Below are 23,760 nucleotides of genomic sequence, written 5' to 3' on the forward strand. Positions count from 1 at the left end.
AGTCTTAGTCGGAAATGTGCGACTCACCCGTCAAGGTAGATGTGGGTGCTTCAACAGATCCACCTATGGCGACTAGACACCTCAAAGTAAATGTCCTGTAACGGGAAAGAAAGTAGACAAATATGCCCCCGTATGGTCAAAAGTCATGATGTTGATTGTAGGCCATGGTAGGTGCCTGCAATCAGCGTGGTGGTTTAGGTAAACATCAATAGGTATCCCGTCGTACTAAGGAGATGTTGCGCTCAAGGGGTATATATATATATATCTATATATATATCTAAACATATATACATGAGCGTGGACAGGTGGACACACGCGGAATGGTATGTACCCAGGGGCGGGAGAGGCCGCAACGCCGTTATAGCTACTTATAGTCGCGTGTCCCAACGGGGTGACGGGGGCACGGCCAATTATTAGCCAAGGCCTCCCGAAAACCCAGCAAAAGGTAGGCGCCAATCCATGTAGCAAAATAGGCCGGCCAGAGCTCCTACCCTCAGGTCAGTAATACACACGTAAGCCCCTATACCATCAAACAGCCCCCCGGCGGCATCACGCTCCCGCACATAGCGGTACCAATGAGTTGCTCAAACCAGGGCACCACAGGCGCAATGCCTCGCCAAATCTCACCCCAACGCTTACCTGCCCACATTGGGGATGCTGCCGCCTACCTAGACCGCGCAGCCATAGGAGATCCCGTTCCGAGCCTTTGATTGCCAAGACTCCATTATATCCCGAGTGGACTGCGGCCAGGGAAGAGTGGCGCCGCGTCCTCACGGTGCTTGTAAGTCGTCATGGTAACAGGAAGCTGATTCGCGACTCCCACCCATAGCGATGAGGAGTGTGTCGGCCATATTGAAAAGGTGCGTCGCCTTAGCTTTCAATGGCTAGTGACCAGTGTTCAGAGCCGGCTGGGATTTGCTAGTGTGCTACGCTCTGCAGTGTTGTGTATAAATCAAGGTGAGTACACACAGGCACAAATGTGAGGGATTCACCGTTGTCTGCGGACCATTAAAAGTTATCAATGTCACGAGGGGTGTTGCCCAGTATGGCGCGAGCAGTGGGTGTATTATGCGGCAGGCTCGTGGCCCATCTCATGCATTTGGAGACTTTTATTGTATTGGAGAATGAAAAAACAATAAACAATATTGCCGTTAGAAATCGTGGCAGTCTCAAAATTCAGTGGTAGGATCATACTGCCATGGTGTAAGGCAGTTGTGCCAACTCAAATCTAGACGAGGGGTTGTCCCAGGAATGGGTTGGCGTCAATATCTAAATTAGTGATGGGGTTGGTAGAGGGTTATCCCATCTGTAGTAATCATAAGTATCGTGGACGCTTCTCCATCTACTTGTGATCCTTCATGCGCCTAATGTGGATATACGCTGCATAGGTGTGGGGAGTCATGTCCACCTGCAGCCAGACTCAGAATAACGAATTTGTGTCCTAGGTAACAGTATCGTTAATGAGTGCTGGAGGCTGGATTAGTGAGTGGATATACAGTGGACTCAAGGATATCCCAAAATCAAAGGCTTACCATACAGATACGGGCACAATCAGTTGTTAAGTGCAGCCCACGGTATACTGTTGTTCAAGCCGGTAGTGTCAGTATTGAGGCGTGTGTACCCATCTCTGCTCAATTCTAAAGAGAGCTTTCTGAGTGATGGTCTGATGTGTTTCCAGGACAAACCACTTCAGGCTATCCGGTGTATGTCTATTCTCTCTGCAGTGTGTGTACAGTTTAGTGGTTATCTTTTGGCATCTGATGTTGCTCTTATGTTCAATTATTCTTTGTTTCACATGTCTCATAGTCATGCCCACGTATTTCATGTCACAGGGACATATGATTAGGTAGATGCACTTGGTAGAGTTGCAACTACTGTGCCTCCTAAGTTGCCACATAAATGTGTCAGACAACTTAACCGCTTTGCAAGGAACAGTCTGGGTACAAACTGTGCATCCGCCGCAGGGGTAGTGGCCCACCACTGGTGGCGGGTTCCAAAGAGTCCTTTGCGTTTTCCCTTCCCTAGTCCTAGGTCTAGTGTGGACTAGTGTGTCTTTCAAGTTAGTGGTGCGTTTAAATGCAAATCTCGGTTTGGGAATGGCAAGGTTGCCGGTGTTTACTATTCCCCAGTGCCTGTTGATGGTCTTCCTGATCTGGTTAGAGTTACACGTAAAGGAAGTCACACATGTGAGCGTGTCAGAATTGTCCCTGTCCCTCCTTTGCAGTAGACTCTCCCTCAGGTTGTTCATAGCCCGTTTGTATGATTGTTTGATTTTACGGGTGGGGTAGCCACTGTCTAGTACAGAGGTCTTCAAACTTTTGCAGGTTGAGCCCCCCCAGCTCAATTTTTTTAGCTGTTGGGCCCCCCCACCACCTTGCAGAAATTTCTGGAATCTAGTACACTACATAATTGACCGCCGCGCGCATATCCCGGGCCATAACCAGCAAATAATGTTCAACACAATAAGAGCGTTTGGTAAAGTGCAGGTTTGTGAGTGGGTGTACTGAAATGACAGGTTATTACACGGCTCAAACAACCATTTTCCTAGTTAAAATGTGCACAAATTGTTTTTACTAGGATGCTTTGTTTTACACATGACATTGATTGATAACACCACCAACATAAATGTGACGGGTGTGCCTGTTTTTCGCCACAGGCGGTCAATCTGTGGATGGATTTTTGCTACTGCCTTCCTCAGGTTGTGCTCCATATCCAGGGGCAGATCTACAAGGAAGTGCAGCAGCGTGGCACCGCAAGCCCTTTGGCTGCGGCACTTCCGAAGCACAGGGGTGCGACATATTTACAAGAATATGACGCATATCTGTGCTTCCCCCTGCGCTGGTGCACAACCTGCAGCCATGTGCTGGCGTAGGCATCCTTGCACCATGCCTGCGTCATGGGGAGATTGTTTTTGTGCAGGAAGGTGCCCCTTCCTGCACATAAACAATCACTACAGGCATTTCCCTCTTTCAATGCATGCTGTAGAATGCGGCACGCATTAAAAGAGGGAAAAACGAGGAGGAATGAAAACATTTCTCCTCGTTGTGCCTCGCTAAGCCACCTCTAGGACGGCGTAGCATTCGACCCCTCAATGAGCAGTTAGCCAGCCCGAGAGAGTCTGATGCAGGTGGGTGGTCACAACAAAGAGAGGGGAGCCAGGTAGGAGTTGCATGAAATGCAGTTGCTCTCGAGCTGCAATTTCATTTCAAATAAGCGTGGGCCTAACGCTGGAGTTAGATAGGGGCGTAAAATAAGAGTACTTGCTGGTCATAAAGTTTCAATTGATCTGTGCTCCCGACTTGCCTTCGGACCTATTCCAAGTTCCAAACACACACACACGACTCACGCCCACACTTGCAGCCCAAATAAGTTTGAAGAACTCTGCCTTAGATGTTGGTAAGAATGTGTCTTCTGCCTGCACATTGCTCTGTGGTTAGCGCCTTGATGCCCTTGGGCTAAGTTAGCGCTCTAGAAATCTTATATTCATTGATTCATACCACAGTCTACCCCACTCCATCTCAAGCTACCCAACTCCCCCACTCCAATCTGCCCCACTCTACCCCCACTCCACTCTACGCCAATCAACCCCACTCTACCACAATCTCCCCAATCCACTCTTCCCCATCCCACGTCAATAACTTTGAGCTATTCTGAACAGCAGTCACGCTGGTGTACAACGTGGCTAAACCCCCCTTGCCAAAATCTATAGCTCTTCCAATGGTGAGACCTATTGGCTTTGCTAGTGCTTGTTTTCTCTAAATTTTGGGACTTGTTCAATTTAAAGGAAGAAACCTGGTCTAGAGCAGTACATTACTCAAGGACCTGGGGAACTTGGAAGTTAATCAACGGCTGGAGAGGGACAGTTCTTATTCTGTATGATAATGAGATGTGACGAAGTGAGGTGCATTAAACTAAAGCTCCTTCATCAAAACCCACTTTCGTTTCTGTTACTTGCAGTTTTGCTACTGTAGTTCTGAGAAATAACAATATGATATATTTTTTTTTTAAAGGGGCTGTACTGCCAAATTGCACCTGCACACATACTACAATAGGAAAGACAGTAGACAGGTTGGCTTCATTTCACCTGAAGGATGAAAGAAGCAACTTGTCTTTAACCAAAAGTAAACGAGACGCGCATGTTAAGTGGCCATATTGAAATTGTTAATGACTCGAGTCGTTGGTAAAGAACTGAAGTGCACAATGTGAGTTTGTAAGGAAAAAAAATGCAATTTTAATTACTGTAGAGAAAACTATTTTTGGAATTCTCGTAGTATAACACAAAACGTATTGTCTGATATTTCACAAAGCCAGAAAACAGTGAAATAATACGAACAATATTTTAGAGGCTTCTTAATATTTCACTGAATAGAAATCCTTGCTTGTGGTTACGCTCACGCCTTCTTCTCTTTACAAAGCATCGGAGGACTGAGAGGTTCCTTACTTTCAGTTCTACAAGGAAGGACAAAGCCCTTTTTCCGATATTCAGTTTATCTCGGTTGCCGTCCGTTCTCTGTATCGCTGCGCTCTCGCCGTTGCCAGGGTAGGAAGGGAGTGTCATCATAATAGAGTGACGTCATTGAACTGCAACTAATTGCAAATAATAATTACCCTGAAATTACGAAAATGTTACACATGGCAATCTGAAACTTTGGCAGCTACGCAGGAGGGGGTTAATTCATAGAGCTGAAATGCTTCAGCTGTAGTGAGAGGCAGGAGACACTGCAGCTGAAGCATTTCAGCACCATGAATTAACCCCATCCCGGGAGGTTAACATAACAAAGCATGGGCACTTCGTGCCCCGTCGATTTCCCCTCCCTCCAGCCATACCAGAGTTCTCTAAGATGCAGGGAACAATAGTAAAATTAGAGTGGAGTTCGCGCCCCCCCTAGGATGGTGTTGCGCCCCCCCCAGGGGGGCGCGCCCCACAGTTTGAAGAACTCTGGTCTAGTAGGTTGTGTTGTAGAGTCAAGCCCTCCGTTTTATAGTCTGCTAGGGTGGTACAGTTCCTTCTGATGCGAAGGAACTGACCGAAAGGGAGGTTGTCCCTCAAGGATTTGGGGTGATGGCTCTGGTAGAGGAGGAGGCTGTTCTTGTCAGTTGCCTTTCTATATAGGTTCGTGTGAAGGCCAGTGTCAGTTAAACTGATAGTGAGGTCCAGGAAAGGGATGTTAGTGCTTGATATCGTACTGGTGAAGCGTAAAAAGGGATTTTGTGTATTAATCCACTCACAGAAAGCCTGGCAGGTCTCGGGGTCGCCACTCCAAAATAGGAGGATATCATCAATGAAGCGTCTCCATAAGGTGAGATTACCTCTGTAAGGATTACTGGGGTTGAGAATGATGTCCCTTTCGAAGGTGGCCATATACAGACAGGCCACACTCGGGGCGAAGGTACTACCCATCGAGGTGCCCTGTGTTTGGTGAAAGAGGAGGGTGTTGTACTCAAAATAGTTTTCCATCAGGGTTAGGGTCGCACAGTGCATGATGAAAGGGATGGGTGTGGGGGAGGACCAATCCTCATTGAGGAGACTGGACACAATGGCTTCTAGGGTGGCGCGCTGCGGAATATTGGTATAAAGCGGCTCCACATCAAGGGTGACCAATAAGTCCACCCCTTCCCTCCCATTGATACCCTCAATCAGGCGTAACACATCCGCAGTGTCCTGGGCGTATGAGGGTATCTTCTTGACCAGAGGCTGAAGAAAGTAATCACAAAATTTGGAAAGTGGTTCGAGTGGGGACTTTACATTTAAACATATTCATCTAAAGCGCAGCATGCCACGACACCCAGCTGATCTTCTCCCTCACCAACGACCCCGCCACCGCCAGAGCCAGCCTCCAGGAAGGAATGAAAGATGTCGCGGAATGGATGAGGCTCAGCCGTCTGAAACTGAACTCCGACAAGACGGAAGTTCTCATCCTGGGACCATCCCCCTCTGCCTGGGACGACTCCTGGTGGCCCCCTGCCCTGGGCACTGCCCCCACGCCAACGGCTCATGCTCATAACCTGGGCTTCATCCTGGACTCCTCCCTCACGATGACCATGCAAGTCAACGCCGTCTCGTCATCCTGTTTCAACACCCTGCGCATGCTCCGAAAGATCTTCTTGTGGATCCCCACCGAAACCAGGAAGACGGTCACCCAGGCCCTCGTCACCAGCCGACTGGACTACGGGAACACCCTCTACGCTGGCACCACAGCCAAAGTCCAGAAAAGACTCCAACGCATACAGAACGCTTCTGCACGACTCATCCTGGACATCCCCCGTCACGGCCACATCTCTGGTCATCTGAGAGACCTGCACTTGCTCCCCGTCAGCAAGAGGATCACGTTCAGACTCCTCACCCACGCACGCAAGGCTCTCCACGACATGGGCCCCAAATACCTCAACAGCCGCCTCACATTCTACACACCCACCCGCCAGCTCCGATCCGCCAGCCTCGCCCTCGCCACCGTCCCACGAATTCGCAGAACCACCACCGGAGGAAGATCCTTCTCCTACCTTGCGGCCAAGACATGGAACTCCCTTCCCACCCACCTACGGCTGACCCAGGACCATCTCTCCTTCAGGAAACAACTCGAGACCTGGCTGTTCGAGCAGTAGCGACTCCCCCTCCCCCCAGCGCCTTGAGACCCTAGCGGGTGAGTAGCACGCTATACAAATTCGCTGATTGATTGACCATTGCTACAAAAATAAGTACACATTTTTTTGGCCTACAATTTATAGACTTTTGTTGCAATTGGTGTTGCAATATTTAGCAATGCCAATAGCTCACACTTAATTAATGCTAGACCTATTGCATTGCAAATGCTTGTTTTTTTCATCCCAATTAAAGCCCTGAGTACACACTATATCAAAACGCATAAATAAATACTACCCATGCGTGCCACATGCCTGGAAAGCGCTTCAGAGATTTCTCAAGGGTTATAAACGCTTAACCGTGTCCCGTGGCTGTCCACGTAGGTGTCAATGTTGCCCCAGCAAATATATCACCATAAACGCAAGTTGGAGACCGAGCAGAGATGCTCTTGTAATTCTCTGGACAGGGAAATGTATCCTTTCAGTAATAATTTGTTTTAAATTGCCGTTCACTTCGTAATATCAACTATTAGACACTCTCATGACTTTAATAAGGCCATCAGGTTCGTCGCAAGACTTTTCACTCTGCACGCAAGCCCTATTCGATACTTTATTCTGGCGGCCACACATCGTCTTTTCTTTCGTGTTTAAACATTGGTTAAACGAGGTCACTGGAAGTGACGTCGCCGACAAGCCGCTACCCGGTATGTGCCACTTGTCACAGGAAGACCTCGGCGGGGCGTGGTTAATAGATGACGTATGTGTTTCGTTGTCAGTAGGGGACGTCTAAACCTCTGCCTTTTACGTCATTTTCAGAGCGACGTGCGGTGCGGGAAATTTCCAGAGGTGTCTGGGGCGGTCTACTTTTGCGAGGTCTGAAATCACTTGCAGGGTACAGGATGGAGGAAGAGGTGAGGACACGGGGCAAAACAAACATTAATGTGTACAGTGGAGGAAACAAGGACAATTGAAAGGGGGAATAATATGTGGCGAGGTGACAGTACAGCCGGGTGAGGGCAACAGAGGAAAAGCAGAAAGGGACGTTGGTGAAGGTAGTAGAAGAATGGGAGGAGAAAAAACAGCATAGGAACAGTGTAGGGAATCGGGAGGGAGCACGCCTATAGTTAAAACGGGGAGATCAATATTTGGACGAATGGTGCATGTCCCCTCTTTCTGTTTGTCCTTTTTGACATTTTTATTTTCCCCTAGCCGGGCTGCAGCACCTCACTTGTCAGATGTGCTTCTTTCTGCCCAGTGTCCTCCTTTTCCCAGTCGTGACTTCCGGTTGTGTTGCCTCGTGCTGTTTTGTATTTCATTTTATGTAATTTGTCAAACTCCAACCTAAAATAAGCTCATGCAGTTTTTATTGATCTTTGGGAGTGTATTAATGATTTCTTCCGTTAAGTCTGTTTGTTTTTCCCACAAACCTTTTTTCATGGCGATTCAAGGCGTATGTTTTGCTCCGAGACCATGAAGATATCTCGACCGTCGCCTTCTGCTTATTTGACCTCTTAAGCCCTATGTCATCAATAATGCCCATAGACCATTCTAGCTATGTGGAATCAGGTGAAAGAATTTCCAAGGTTTTAATAGTATAGCGCGAGTTACTTCTGAAAAACTGCTTCGTTCATGTTTAGCAGAGAAAACTCACTTTTATGTCTGATGGTCTGCTTAAAGATTGTGGTGTGCTACTGTTTTTCCGTCTTCCTCTTTAACCCCTGCTCCGCCATCCCACCATGAGCTCCCCACCTTCTGACTTTTCTCTTATAGAAAGCCTAGTATCCTGCTCTTCATTCGTGGCGGGGATCTCCTTTGGGCAGGGCTTTAAGTGGGATGAAAAAACTGGGGTGGGTCTTTCAAAGGGGCGTGGTCAGTGTAATTGAGGGCGTGGCTTAAAAACAGTATGTTAAAAATCTGTGCTTAGCATAGAGTGCCGCCCAACTTGTATTTGCTGTTTCTGTCATTGCATCCAGGTAAATAATACAACAAGTAACATACTTACAAGTCCGGACTATTGGCTTTGTCAATGGTTGTTAGTTGCATAAGATAAATAAGCAACAACTATGGCTTGTATAGAATATTGAAAAAGCTTACACTTAAAGCCCTGGTGACACTACATACGATGTTGCTGCTCTTGCGTTTCAAAAAGAGAAGGGAAATCCAGAGAGAAAATGACTCTTTACAGGATTTCCCTTCCCCCTGCAACGCTCACCTGGTATAACGTCTTGCTGTAACTTTCCACTTGTGACTAGTGTGAGTAGGGTACATCGATGTGCGTGCTGTCTTGAAACTGGTCCTCTATTGGGCTCTGTTTTGCGCCCTGGCACTTTATTCCGGGCTGCAGTGACAGCAGTCCGGAAAAAAAACTGACCACCTGTGCCAGGATTCAAAACAGATCCCGATAGAGACCCGTTTCGAGGCCCCCTTCAAAAAACTGCCGGTGCTCAGACCCGGTAAGACCCGGCCCACTTAAAGCCCTGCCTTTGAGATTTCAATCAATCAATCAATCAGGAAATTTGTATAGCGTGCTACTCACCCGGAGGGTCTCAAGGCGCTTGGGGGAGAGGGGTCCGCTACTGCTCGAACAGCCAGGTCTTGAGTTGTTGACCGGTTACTTTTGGTTCGGTAACTTTATATACTTTTTTGTGCTTCTATATTTCAATCACTTTCTATTCCATTTCCCTTGTTGCTCTGGCTGTTGTCATCAACAACAGCGCCAGGATCTAAGCACTTTATACATTTAACACAAACACTTCTCTACTCTCTCTTTGAGACCCTGACTACTGTCTCTAGGGCCAATTCCCACAGCAAACTGTTCTGGTAACTGGCCCGGTTCCACATTAAGTATTTAAGAGGACAATGAAGTATGGGTGGGCCATGCCAATGCATGGGTGAGCGAGCAAAAAACTGTGTTTTGGAAGAACCGTTGTTCTAGACACTGTAAGTTTTGACCTGTCTAAAGGGTGAATCCACATATCTTAAACAAGGGTGGACCTAATGGGCGGATTATCTGTGCCCAATTAAAACTGAGCAAGGGCACTGGACACAGGTGCAGACCATGCCCTGTCCCCATTCTCATACCTGTTACCTTTTCAAGACCTAAATGAGGTTGATATTAGTGGTGTGCTGCAAACACTATCAGTGGTTTGCGGATCAAAAGGGAGGAACACAAAGCTCACACTAGATCTTCTTTCCCAACTCCGAGCACAGGCCACCCACCTTCACCGCAGTTCCTTTCTTTACACCAGCTTTTCCTTCCACCACCTGCTTGAGCTGCTGGTATTTTCTGTTCTTCACTTAGTACTTCCCCCTCTTCTAGCTCCAACTACACTCCGCCATCTTCCTTTCCCTATTTGCCGTCTTTCAGCCTATCTCTTTTCCTCATCAGCTGAAGGACACCTCGCGCATCCTCAGTTTTTCCTCCCCATCTTCAGCAGCCGCTGCTCTTTGAGTATTCTTCTCCACTTTCCAGAGCACATAAATGACTGATTCTCTCCCTCCATTTCCTCAGTCTCTCTAAGTTGGTCACTGAATGTCATTAAACACAGAATAAGTTGTAATCAAGACTGCAGGTAAAACGAGCATTGTCATAGCCAAAGGGTCTCGCTTTTGGGACCTTATAAGTATTTAGTTATGCAGCACAATATCCTTGGTGCAACAACATCAACTGTTGCTTTACATTCCGCTGGCAAATGGCACCGAAGAGTGAGACAGTAGGATATGGCTGTGGGAGGTGGTGAGACAGTAGGAGACGACTGGGAGATGAGACAGGAGGAGATGGCTGGGGGAGTGAGACAGGAGGAGATGTGTTTGGGGGTGCGACAGGAGGCGATTGTTTGTGGGTGGGTGCAACAGGAGGAGTTGACTTGGGTTAGTGAGACAGGAGGAGATGGTTTGGGAGGAGGAGGAGAAGATGGCAGGGGGAGAGGAGACAGTTTGGGGGAGCAGCGTGATCTGTCTAGAGATGTGCGAGGCAACATATATCTAAGTGTTTAAAAAAAGTAGGCGCCAGGTCAGTTTGGCAGAGGGAAGGACAGCAATAAAGGGATAGCTAGGACTGCAAACCTGAGCAACCTGGGTTGAGAATATTTTTAGGTAAAGAAACAGTCTGATGGGACACGAGGAGTATATTTTGGAACGGAGACTGTTAGGGAAAAAAAGGGAGATGGAGTTAAACTACAGTGATAAATCTAACTTATGCAGCTGAGGGAATGGGTACCTGAGGACTGAAAGATCCTGGGACAGGCTGTGGACTGAGAGAGTAAAACATGTGAGAAAAGATGCACACAGAAACAAACACAGGTATAATTTAATGGAAAAAAGCATGTTATATCTCAAATTTGATCGCTTGGAATGAATCCTGCCAGCCTAGGATGCACATTGCTGTACTTCACAGAATCCATCTATTTTTGTAAGCATTTCAGCAATAAAGCTTCCCAATAAATAGCTGCTTCAGACCCAGGCTGTGGTGCCTCTGCAGTGACCAATTTTGTACTGAATACAGGCAAAGAGCAGACGCAGATCCTCAGCGACGGCTGAAGAGTACTCAGCACCAGACCGTCAGCTGCTTGCGCAGTGAAAGAATTCTACAATGTTGTGACCACATCAAGGCTCGATCTTCTTTGCCATGAAATGAGCTACATTTGCATCCACAGGGTGTTCCTAATGCTCTCCTATTTAAAATGTGCAGGAAAAATCTTAAAACAAAATCAATACATTTGAATTGGAAAGATATGTTGCCTCGACTTCTGTTTTCCTTGGTGGCTCAATATATTGCTCTCTGGTGGTAGAAGAGAGCCACCACCACAAAACAAAATGGGGGGGGGGAGGTTTGGTCAAATAGTCATGCTTCCTTTCTTTATAAGCAGCAAACAAATCAAATAGGATGTCACAAAAGGGACTAATTTTGTCAGACAGGCAGCAGCTGTAGGCTTAATGCAGTTAACGTGGGGGGGTTTGCCTAGCACTTTTCTGTGAGGTGGTCAGTTGCGAGCCTGTAACAATCTCTGGAGATCTTCAGGTTTTCCACTACAAGGGATGTTGGGCGTTATAGGATAGGTAAAGTTGTATGGTGTATGCGCATAGGCGCCACACAATGTTACAAAGTACCTACTGTTCAATGATATATTTGGCTGTTATTCTAGGTCCTTGGTGACTATGGCCGAAGCCCATGTTTGTGAGAGCAGGAGCAAAATCTCACAATTACCCTCCGCCCACCTGAAAGTGATTTAGGGTCTGTGAAACACAGATAAAAATGGTAACAACAGACTGGCGTCAAAGATCCAATGCTGAGTTAACAGGGCTGCCAGGGATCCAATGGTTTCTGGCAGGTGGCACAAGGCACCGTTGAGTTTGTTTCAATGGAAATGCTAAAGGAGTTTGTATTAGCGTAGCATGTAGGGCACATTTCCGGGGATGGGGAGACCTGTACCAAACCTCATGGGCTTACAATATGCAAATGGCTGGTCACAGTTGGTGTTGTGAGTTTGATGCTCATATGTGACGTGAGTGACAATTTGTGAGCTAATTAACCAATGGGTACATAGTGATTCCCACCAACGACTAAATTTTAGTTTGAGGTCCTGTTGCACCTTTCAACCACGATATTTATGAAACTGTGGGTCATAGGGAAGTGGCACAGAATCAGGGCGGGCAGCCTCTGCTTAGTTAGCGGACACTTCTAGTTATCTAGGATGAAAGGGAAAACTTGTGCAATCTCAAGTTGGAAATAAATAAGTGATCCAACAAAGTTGCGTAAATAAAGGGTCAATGCAGGTTTACCATCGGGTGCAATCCATTAATTGTCCCAGCATGGTCTTGACTATCAGCTAATTGCATATTCTCCCTATTTTTTATCTCACGGAGATTCTGCCTACTCAAAAGTTCCAGCTTCGCTTAAGTCAGACCTGTTACTGCTTTGAAGGAAGGGGCAAGCAGCAACACAGGATGTCTTGGTAGTGGTAAAACAACTTTTCTGAGCTGGTTCCAGAGTTGCTTTCTATTCCAAAATAAGGTCCGGGTACTGGCTGTGGTGGTCCATTACTTAAAGTTTCTGTGGGAGTATTCAATCATTCAAGCAAACATTGTAGAGCGCACTACTCGCCCATGAGGGTCTCAAGGCGCTAGGTGGGGGGAGGGGGGTGCTACTACTGCTCGAATAGCCAGGTCTTGAGATGTCTCCTGAAGGTCAGCAGGTCTTGGGTCTGCCGCAGGTGGACGGGGAGGGTGTTCCATGTCTTGGCGGTGAGGTGGGAGAATGATCTGCCGCCGGTGGTCGTTCTGTAGATGCGTGGAACTGTGGTGAGGTCAGCGGAGTGAAGCTTGCGGTTAGGGGTGTAGAAGGGGAGTCGTTTGTTGAGGTATGCTGGTCCGTTGTTGTGGAATGCCTTGTGAGCGGGGGTGAGGAGCTTGAAGGTGATCCTCTTGTTGACGGGGAGGCAGTGCAGGTCTCTCAGGTGTGCTGTGATGTGGCTGTGGCAGGGGATGTCAAGGAAGAGGCGTGCGGAGGCGCTCTGTATGAGTTGTAGTCATTTCTGGAGTTTGGCTGTGGTTCCCGCGTAGAGGGCGTTGCCGTAATCCAGTCTGCTGCTGACGAGGGCCAGGGTGACCGTCCTTCTGGTTCTGGTGGGGATCCATCTGTAGATCTTGCGGAGTAGGAGGAGGAGACGGCGTTGACTTTCTGGGTCATTGATAGCGATGAGTCTAGGATGACAAGAAGGGTGGGCCAAAAAAGTTTGTGCTGTGTTCGGAAATCCAAAATTATGGCCACTTGGTGGTTGGCGAAGCTCCCTGTGAATCCCTACAAGGGATAGGCACCAGATTATTTTATTAGATTTATAAAGCACACTATGCCCTAAGACGTCAAAGCCCTACCAACAGAAAACAAGCCACCCACAAAAGGAACTATTACGGAAGAGAAAATAACCATGTCTTCAAATTTTTTATGGGAGGCTATGTGAGAGGTTAAACTAGCAATGTGGATCAGGAATGTTTGACAATTTAGCAATTGCTACCAAAGAGGTGTGGCCAACCAGCTCATCTTCCGAAACCTATGAACAATCCTTTGTCTTTGAGAAGAGTATCTCAGCTGTCTTTTATGCAAATACCATTGGAATGGTAAGCTGAGGTGAAGCGGTCCCTGAAGGTACAGTGCCCGATGGACCATGCACACTGCTTTGAAAATGACCCGCTTCCTCACAGCCAGTATTGAGAGCGCAAGCCCTCCCTCACTGACTCCCTCGCTGATATTTTCAATATCAAATGAGCAGCCGCTTTTTGAATAATCTGGAGTTCAAATGAGGATTTATTGATATTTAAGTAAAGAGCGTTTCCGTTATCAAGGCGAGAGGGAATCCATGCAATGACTACTGCAGTTCTGTGCTCCATTGGAATGAAAGGAAGAATATTTTTCAAAATTTTAATGATAAAAAAAATGTGCTTGGAGTCCTATTGACCCGAGTAGCAAAAGTGAGTGTGTTATCAATGACTCCTCCTAGGTTTTTAACAGAAGCAACTGGAGTAGGTAGGGGGCCACATGTCTCTGTCCACCACAGTTCTGACCACACCAAGTGCTTAGCCCCAAAGACTGCATCTCTGTCTTCTCCGTAATCAATTCCGTATTGAATGTCAGACAGTAGTACTTCATCAAGATTCCAACATCCAACATACAGAGTTTGAATTTCTCTGCTATTGATATCATGTCATCAGACACTGAGACAATAATCTGGGTGTCCTCTTCATATGACGAAACCAAATGACTGCACCAGAGTTGCTAGTGGTGCCACATGCTGATTAAACAAAGTGGGGTTGAGCTAGGAACCCTGTGGCACCCCAAAAGGGAGTTAAAGGGTTCCGCCATGAAATCACCACTGCTTACTGTCTGGGTTCTGTTAGTGAGAAACGACCCCCAGTAAAGCCGGTGCAGTGTCACTTGCCCCCTCCCGGTGCAGTCTTAGTACTAAGTGGGAGGGGGCACAGTATCAAATACTGCTGACCGATCCAACATGAGCAGGATAGCCGTGCCACTCTGGTTCACTTAGCAGCGGATGTAGTTTTCCACAGCGACTAGAACTGATTCGGTACTGTGACCGCTACGGAAACCGTTCTGTGAGGGGTCCAGCAGTCCTGCGTAAAAATAAACTCGTCCAAGGTCTGATTAATGTATTTTTCAGAATTCTTTGCTGGTGCAGGCAAAAGCAAAATCGTGTGTAGATTTTTAAAATCGTCTGGCTACTCATTCGTTTTTTTTTAATGGGATTTGTGGATGGACTTCTGTTCAGATTATCTGGCTATATACTTTTTCCAAAAAAGTAGTAATCCAGACAGGGATCCTCTGGGGGGCCTGATTTCAGATGTATAAATAGAGTTTTCATTTGCATACAGGATATGGGGAGGGGTGCGGAGGTGGACAGAGTAGCAACAGTCTCCTTAACCGTGGAAGCCTCCATGGCCTCTTCAAGAGAGAAAATGTCCTCATTTACCTCAAAATCCGACATTATGTTTAGGGTTCCTGGTTTTATGGTATTTTTAGGTCGAGCGTAGCGATGGACCTATAGTCGGCGTGTTCGGAGGAATCTGAGACAGCATTCATGCACGAGCCTCGCTATCTCAGATTCCTCCTCGAGGGCGCGCACGGCACCGTGCACATCCCCTGCCTCGGAAGCTCCATCCCGCAAGTAAGCCTCTCGCCTCTGTCAATCACGCGCGCGCACACACAGCCGCACTCACGCATGAACACGCACACACACACGCAGGCAAACACACACGCAGGCACACAGGCATACACACACGCGCGCACAGACACACATACCGCCGCCGTCCCCCCACCCCGCCCCACTTACCGCGTCAGCGGCCACAGCCACCACTCCTGACTTCTGCTGTGCGTCATGACTGCTCCTGGGCCATCCACTCCATGGGCGCGGGCTTCGCGGCAGACGGAAGTCCCGCCCCACGACAGGCGTGATGCTTCCGAACTTCCGGGATGCGCACGCTCACGGCTTGCTCTGTATACTCGTTGCTTTTGGTCATAGCTGCTGTTCTGCTCTGAACGAACACTGTGTGTGCCATTTTCCAAACACAAGTGAAACTGTTCCTTATCTTGCTCAAATTGTATGGAAGCTTCCGTCGGAGGGCCCCCAGGTCTTCAGTATTTTTCATCGGCCTTCCTGTGGTCCTTGGTCTGCAGGGTATAGGGGCAGAACTACAAGCCGCATCGAGTCTTGGCTCTGCCCCTTATGCGACACCCGTGCTCTTCCCCTGGAATCGATGCCTGAATGGTGCCGTATGCCACCTACTCGGCTGCGTGATCTAAACTGCAGCAGGCTACTCCAACTATGTAGCGTTACCACCCGTCTCACTGCCACTCTCGATGTTGCCTCCTCGACTACTGCTCCGCTCCGCTCTAAACCGAGGCAGCTGCTTACTTTACATCTTAAGCTAAGTGTCCAGTATGTATCATTAATCACAGCTCCACGTGGGCATCCTACCCGTCTTCAATGAGTTCTAACCATGTCGCTGAGATGGAAACGTGCAGTTGGGCTATAGCTTCTAATATATGATGTTGATCCATTGCTCCTAATATATAATGTTAGTCTATACCTCCTTATATGTTATGTAACTGCGCTGTCTTGTACCTTCTCACTGTGTACTCTCACACCCACATCTTGGGTTTGTTTCCAAGTGCCACGGACCTCTGATCCATTCTAGCGCTTTAGATGTAGCTTCCATGTAACTTTCATTTGGGAAGCCTGTGCTCGTTTCTCTTGCTTTCAGCATTTTCCCTATTTGTCTATGCTTTTATACCCACCTCACTCCTCTTGTTCTTTCTTGTCCTCTTCACGCTGGCAAATACGCACTATTACGATTTCTACCAACGTTCCACTTTTCTTCTACATTTCCCCATCTTTCCGCTTCCACATTTCTCACTATGTTTTTCCGAAACTGCTCCACTATGGTCCCTGTCCTCCTGCTAACCTTTGTATATTTTTCTTGTCTCTCCTGATAGAAACCGATTAGGAAAAAAAAGCGGATACGTCTTTACAGGTCCAGTGAAAGGCGTTATGCTCGGTTGGCAGCAGATTCTCAAAACTTAGTAACTATGATTACAGTAAGCGATCTCACATTAAGACCAGGAAGAAGGTTCAAGTTCGGCTTCGAATAAAAAGAAATTATCTGCTTACAGAATAGATAGGACTTTACAGAGAGTATATACTGGCTGTGAAGTATGCAGATTTAGCTCTTTTAAGAGACTGTTTACATACTGTGGAATACGCTGCTTTTAGGCTCGAGTTCTTTACTTAGATTACTTATAGCTTGTAGAATACAAGGCTTAGTTACAGAACACGTAGGGTCCTTTGCAGAAAAGAGTGTTTGTAAGCTTTGAAATGCACTTTTTACAGAATATGTAGTGTTCTTTATAGCATTTGGAGGCTGTAAAATATACTGTTTAGATGACGTAACACGTAGGGTCGTTTACAGTGAGACTGTTTGCAGACTGTGAAATACTGTGTTTACTGCACCGAGTCCTTTACAGTTAAAGTGTTTACAGGTTATAAAATGTGCTGTGTACAGAACATCCGGTGTCCTTTCCAGCGAGGGTGTTAGCCTGCTGTGAATTATGTTGTTTTGAGGTTGGCAAGAGTTCTTTCCAGAGTGCCTACACCATTTAGAATATGCTGTTTACATGATAGATATAAATCTTTACACAGAGTGCAAGTTTTACAACACTCGGCTTGCAGAATAGACAGGGTTCAATGATCCAGTTTGGAGGTGGTGGTGGCGGCTAATGCTGGTTCCAAACAAAGTATTTTTTGTACACTGGGAGTATGTGTAGGCCTTACAGTAAATAAATGAGAACGAGCATTGACAACACCTCGTGTGTTGCCTGTTTTATAGGGAAAAGGTTCCTTCTTACCAAGCTTTAATAATGCACTATACATACAGCTTTACAATAGTGCAGTCACCCTGCAGTAGTTCATATGACCCTTCGATTATTACTTTTCAATTTAAATATCGGCTCCTCTGCGATGTGATGTCATCATATTGTTCGTTCTTATTGTGCAACTGTACGCAGGTCATGAAAGATCGAACAATTACTTTTTGATGTTCTTTAGTAACAATTTGATTGGTGTTTCTTGATGTTATAACACCCAAAACAGATATATTTTGTAGTGCCCCATCCCTAATACAAAGTACATGTACATGACAGTTGGCAGCAGTAACTCTCCCAACCCACACATACAACTTTACCTTAGTATTTGAAGAAGGTTTGGCTTTATGAGATTGTATTCACACTTTCTGCTAAAGACACTTTGGATTTACCAAACTCCTTGGATGGTAGAACAGATCTCTCTATGCCTCTAGCTATTTCCAATGTCTCACACCACCACGTCCAACACCACCACGTCCAACACCACCACGTCCAACACCACCACGTCCAACACCACCGCGTCCAACACCACCGCGTCCAACACCACCGCGTCCAACACCACCGCGTCCAACACCACCGCGTCCAACACCACCGCGTCCAACACCACCGCGTCCAACACCACCGCGTCCAACACCACCGCGTCCAACACCACCGCGTCCAACACCACCGCGTCCAACACCACCGCGTCCAACACCACCGCGTCCAACACCACCGCCACATCCACCACCACCACCACATCCACCACATCCACATCCACCACCACCACATCCACATCCACCACGTCCACCACCACCACACCTACCTCCATCACATCCACTACCACGTCCACCACATCCACCACCACTACGTTCTCCACCACGTCCACCACCACTACGTTCTCCACCACGTCCACCACCGCCACCCCCACGTCCACCACCCCCATGTCCACCACGTCCACCACCACCACCACATCCACCACATCCAATACCACCAAGTCCACAACCACGTCCACCACGAGGCCACCCCACTCTATCTATCTAATGCCCTTACTATCTATCTGTTGCCCTCACTCTATCTATCTGTCGTCCTCAATCTATCTGTCACCTTCACTATATCTATCTGTCGCCTTCACTATATCTGTCTGTCGCCCTCACTCTATCTGTCTGTCGCCCTCACTCTATCTGTCTGTCGCCCTCACTCTATCTGTCTGTCGCCCTCACTCTATCTGTCTGTCGCCCTCACTCTATCTGTCTGTCGCCCTCACTCTATCTGTCTGTCGCCCTCACTCTATCTGTCTGTCGCCCTCACTCTATCTGTCTGTCGCCCTCACTCTATCTGTCTGTCGCCCTCACTCTATCTGTCTGTCGCCCTCACTCTATCTGTCTGTCGCCCTCACTCTATCTGTCTGTCGCCCTCACTCTATCTGTCTGTCGCCCTCACTCTATCTGTCTGTCGCCCTCACTCTATCTGTCTGTCGCCCTCACTCTATCTGTCTGTCGCCCTCACTCTATCTGTCTGTCGCCCTCACTCTATCTATGTCGCCCTCACTCTATCTATGTCGCCCTCACTCTATCTATGTCGCCCTCACTCTATCTATGTCGCCCTCACTCTATCTATGTCGCCCTCACTCTATCTATGTCGCCCTCACTCTATCTATGTCGCCCTCACTCTATCTATGTCGCCCTCACTCTATCTATGTCGCCCTCACTCTATCTATCTATCAATCGCCCTCACGCTATCTATCTATCGCACACACTCTATCTATCTATCGCACACACTCTATCTATCTATCGCATCACTCAGCACCACCACAGCATCACACAGGTGCACCACAACATCACTATGCGCTACCACAGCATCGCTGAACGCCACAGCATCACTCTTCGCCACCACATCACTCAGCGCCACCACTGCATCAATCTGTGCAACCATTCAACAACAACTGGTTCAAATATGTTCTCTCAATGTTTCAAGCTTTATGAAAAATGTCACAAAAAGATGTTAATATTTCACATCTGTTCTTGGCTTTTCGTCACAATAAAATACACTGAACATAATCTTCACAAAAGTTATTTCCAAAAGTGTAAGCTATTGCCATTATAAATTGCAATAGCTTTTATTTAAGTATTAATTATAAAAAAAGCCATTGTTATTTGTAATATCAATACATCTAAGTCACATAAATAAAACACATATTGCATTACAAATGCTATAGGTGTCACATTCACGAAAGTTAAAACTATTGGCATTGTAAATGACAAAGCTATTAATTACGCTATTTTCAAAACCAACACATAAATAAACAAGCATTTACAATGCAACGGTTTTGCCTTTGTAAAAGTTAGAGCTATTGGCATTGTAAATGACAACATTTTTATTTGTGTTCGTTTTGAAAACAGATAAATAAATGGCATTGTCATTTACCATGGCAATAGCCTAATCTCTCGCAAATGCCACACACACACACCCACACAGAGCCCCCCCACACAGAGCCCCTCCACACAGAGCCTCCCCACACACACACACAGGGCCCCCCCACACACACACCCACACAGAGCCCCCCCCCACACACCCACACAGAGCCCCCCCACACACACCCACACAGAGCCCCCCACACACTGCGAGCCCCCCCCACACACAGAGCACCCCATCACACTGCGAGCCCCCCCCCCCACACACTGCGAGCCCCCATCCACACACTGCGAGCACCTAGAGAGTACAATACATATAGGGCCTGTGCAATGAGTAAACACCAACTCCCCCCCCTCCCTTCCAGAAAGATGCCACGGAGGTGTTATCTGTTAGCAAATACCCCGGATCGAACCAGGGACCGCGGCTCTAAAGGAAAACGCTTTCCTTGGCTGATTTCTGCGGCCATCAGAGAGCTCAGGCTGGGCTAATGCAGGCGCAACCTGGAGGAGAAACCCATTAACGTCCATTAGTAGGAGCAAGAGCTGCTCCCAGGAGAGGCTGCAATGTCTGTGGGAGGAGGCGGGGTCTGAACACTGGTGGTGGACTGGAAGAAAGGAGTGGATAGACAGTTTTTATATAGCGCATCGTCTGACATTTACACTGCCTCGTGGAGCTGTTCTTTCTTAGCCAGGCTGGGGACAGGTTGCCCCAGTTTAAGGTGCTGCTATGGGAAGGGGAGGGGGGGGGGGTGGAGGTCTGCGTCCTCACTTTTTTTCTCTTATTATTGTGTTGTAGAAGCCTGGAGTCCTCTTTGACCTCAGGTGTCCTTCCACCCGTTGTCATTGACTTGCTAAATATAGGATTGTTATTGTACCTTTTCTATATGTGAATGTAATGCTGCATTTAGAATCAGAAAAGTACGCCCATGGGTACTCAAAAGCACAGCACTAGCTGGGTCAGGAACTCACACTGGGCACGGGGTGGGTGAAGACTTGCGCCAGGGCTGTCCTGGCCGCTGTGCCCGCTGTGTACTCTGCATTGGAGAAAATACTTCATGGTATGCAACAATGTCAGGAAACAATGAGGTGTTTCAGTTCCTCGTGGTCTGCCTTAGTACCCTGGATCACTATTTCTCCAGAGCAGAAAATCATTTAGTGCCAATGAAAAAATTGTCGGCCAGATACACACACATACAAACTTGACGGCTTTGTTTTTCTCGATCTAAACCCTTCTCCAGAACGAGCTTTGCATATTTGTACCCGTCATTGCTTTCTGTCTCTTCGAGGACAAAATGCAGGTTACTGCTCAGCTTATAGCCCTGCAGGGCGTTGATGCCAATGTCGGGGTCTCGGGCATTCCCGACAGCAATGCGCGTTCCTGGCAACGTGGACTCCGATATATTTAAATCAACAGCATTCTTTAAAAAACTCGGGATGTTATCGTTAATATCCTGGATGTGCACGTCCACGTGAAATTTTTTTAAGGCATTCTCCACAACGGTCTGCAATTTGATGTAGCAACTGTCTGATTCCGCACACAGCTCCTCCCGGTCGATCCTGTCATTCACGTGCAGTGTCCCCGCATCCTCGTTTAACGTAAAATACTGAGTCCCAGCAGCAGAAACAACACAAACTTTCCTTTCAGACAAATCCCGCAGATTTAGCCCCAAGTCCTTTCCAAGGTTTCCAACAACTGAACCTCTCCTCATTTCTTCCGGTATTGAGTATTGTATTCGCCCTGCAACTTGTTCACAAACGATAATAACAAGCATTGGGGTGGGAATGGGCACAACAATGACGGACAGCGGGTATGGGGGGCGGGAACGGGGAACATGGACAGCGAGAGGAGGGGCCGGCGGGAACGGGGGAGGGGGGCGGGTTAACGGAAACACGAACAAAGTTAACAAGGCGAGAGGGGGGGCCGGCGGGAACAGCGGAGGGGGGCGGGTTAACGGAAACACGAACAAAGTTTAAAACAAATTAGACAGCGTGAGGGGGGGCGGGAACGGGTACACACTTACCTGCTCGACAACATAAATCGCGCAGCCCACTCCTGCAAAAGGCAGGACGAGAGTAAACAAAACACGGCTTGAGAGAAAAAAAAAACCCCGCCCACCGCAGCGTGACGTCGCCAAAAGCGAAAAATTCTTGGGAACGCCCCCGAATCTGGTCCGGCCTTGACGGACAGATCCGGCTCCCAATGGGAGCAGGGGGCGAGTCCCTGTTCCCCACTGTAAGACATAAGGTTTTTCTAGCGCATGCGCACTTTGTGCGCATTTGCTAGGCAAAACCTAAAAATGTGTCATTTACAATACCAGTAGCTCAAACTTTTCTAATGCGAGACCTATTGCATTGCAAATGCTTGTTTGTTCTTGACTTTCCATCTGTATTAATCCATATTTGTTTGCTAATTTTTTCTGTATTTATGTAATGTAAGCACACATTTATATAGCGCTACTATCGCTCCAAGGAGCATCTTGGCACTCAACACCCAACCCCGCTGGAATAGGTTGGTGGACAAAGGCAATTTCACGCATTACAAGCTTTACACTAATGATCTGCAGGCCTCATCGGAGAGTGAGAAGATCCATGTCTTCAGAGACTTCCTAAAGTCGCTCTCCTTGACTATACGCCGAAACTGAGCTGGCAATTTGTTCCAAGCTCTTGATCCTAGTACAAAAAGAGATTTCCCCCCTTTGGTTGCCAATCTGAATCTGGGGATCACCAAAAGATTTTGATTGATGGACCTCAAGCAGCGTGCTGGCACATAGCGTTTAAAGCCATTCAACAGATATCTAGGACCTTGTGACTGGAAGGCTCTGAAGGTGATAACAAGGACCTTAAATAGAACACGCTTGTGGATGGGCAGCCAGTGTAAGATCTTAAGCGCCACCGAGGCAGATGACCTTCTCGGCCAGCGAAGTACCAGGCGAGCAGCAGCATGCTGGACCATCTGCAGCCTGTGCAGCACTGCTTTATTGGTGCCTGCATAAAGACTGTTGCAGTAGTCCAATCTAGATGTTATAAGAGCTACTGCTACTGTCTTCCTGGCTGCCAGAGGAAGAAGATCAAAAAAACTTCCTCAATGAATTGATAATCTGGAAACATGAGCTAGCTACGCCTACCGCTTGCTGTTTGAATGAAAGTTGGTCATCGAATTTAATACCCAGATTTCGAGCAGAAGCAATAGTATTGGGAGGAGCTTCTGCATCCTCAGGCCACCATTGTTTAAGGGAAAAGAGATTTTGGGGTCCAAAGGGCAATATTTCTGTCTTCCCTGAGTTACACTTGAGGTGATTGTTATTCATCCACTCAAATGTGGCCGTAAGACAGTTCATCAAATTTTCTTCAGCCCCAGGCAGCTCCCTATCCAGCACTAGGATCAGCTGCATATCGTCAGCGTACAATATGACTTCAATCTGGTAGGATGCAATCAGCTCAATCAGGGGGACCATATAAAGATTAAAAAGAACAGGACTCAAACTAGCGCCCTGTGGGCCCCTGAGCTGATGACCTTTTCTTCAGATTTGTAGTCACCTAGTACTATTACCTGACGTCTCTGAGAAAGGAAATTAGTAAGCCATGCCAGCACCATTCCTCCTATACCTGCGTTTTCCAAACGGTCAATCAAGATTGAGTGTGAGACCGTATCGAAGGCCGCCGATAGATCGAGTAAAATCAAGACGGCCTTCTTCCCTTGGTTCAGTGCCATTCGTAAAGTCTCTGATGAAAACAAAAGAGCGGACTCAGTCGAATGTTTGGACCGAAACCCTGATTGATTGGAGTGCAGGATGTTATTCTCCTCCAAAAAACTCGTAAGTTGATAGTTAACGAATTTCTCCGTCAGTTTAAACACCGCAGGGA

At 47.4% G+C, this 23,760-nt stretch overlaps 1 protein-coding gene across 1 annotated transcript in view; it reads left to right on the plus strand.

Moving 5' to 3' along the window:
• The first annotated feature begins 7,302 nt into the window (after positions 1-7,302).
• The window catches only part of CACYBP (calcyclin binding protein), a 79,179-nt gene continuing 62,721 nt past the window's right edge, over positions 7,303-23,760 (plus strand). Inside the window, exon 1 of the mRNA XM_078641936.1 lies at positions 7,303-7,490. Coding sequence (XP_078498062.1) covers positions 7,479-7,490 — 12 coding nt within the window. The 5' untranslated portion in view covers positions 7,303-7,478. The remainder of the gene's footprint in view (positions 7,491-23,760) is intronic.

Source organism: Lissotriton helveticus, chromosome 1_1, assembly GCF_964261635.1.
Source record: "Lissotriton helveticus chromosome 1_1, aLisHel1.1, whole genome shotgun sequence".
Classification (NCBI taxonomy): domain Eukaryota; kingdom Metazoa; phylum Chordata; class Amphibia; order Caudata; family Salamandridae; genus Lissotriton; species Lissotriton helveticus.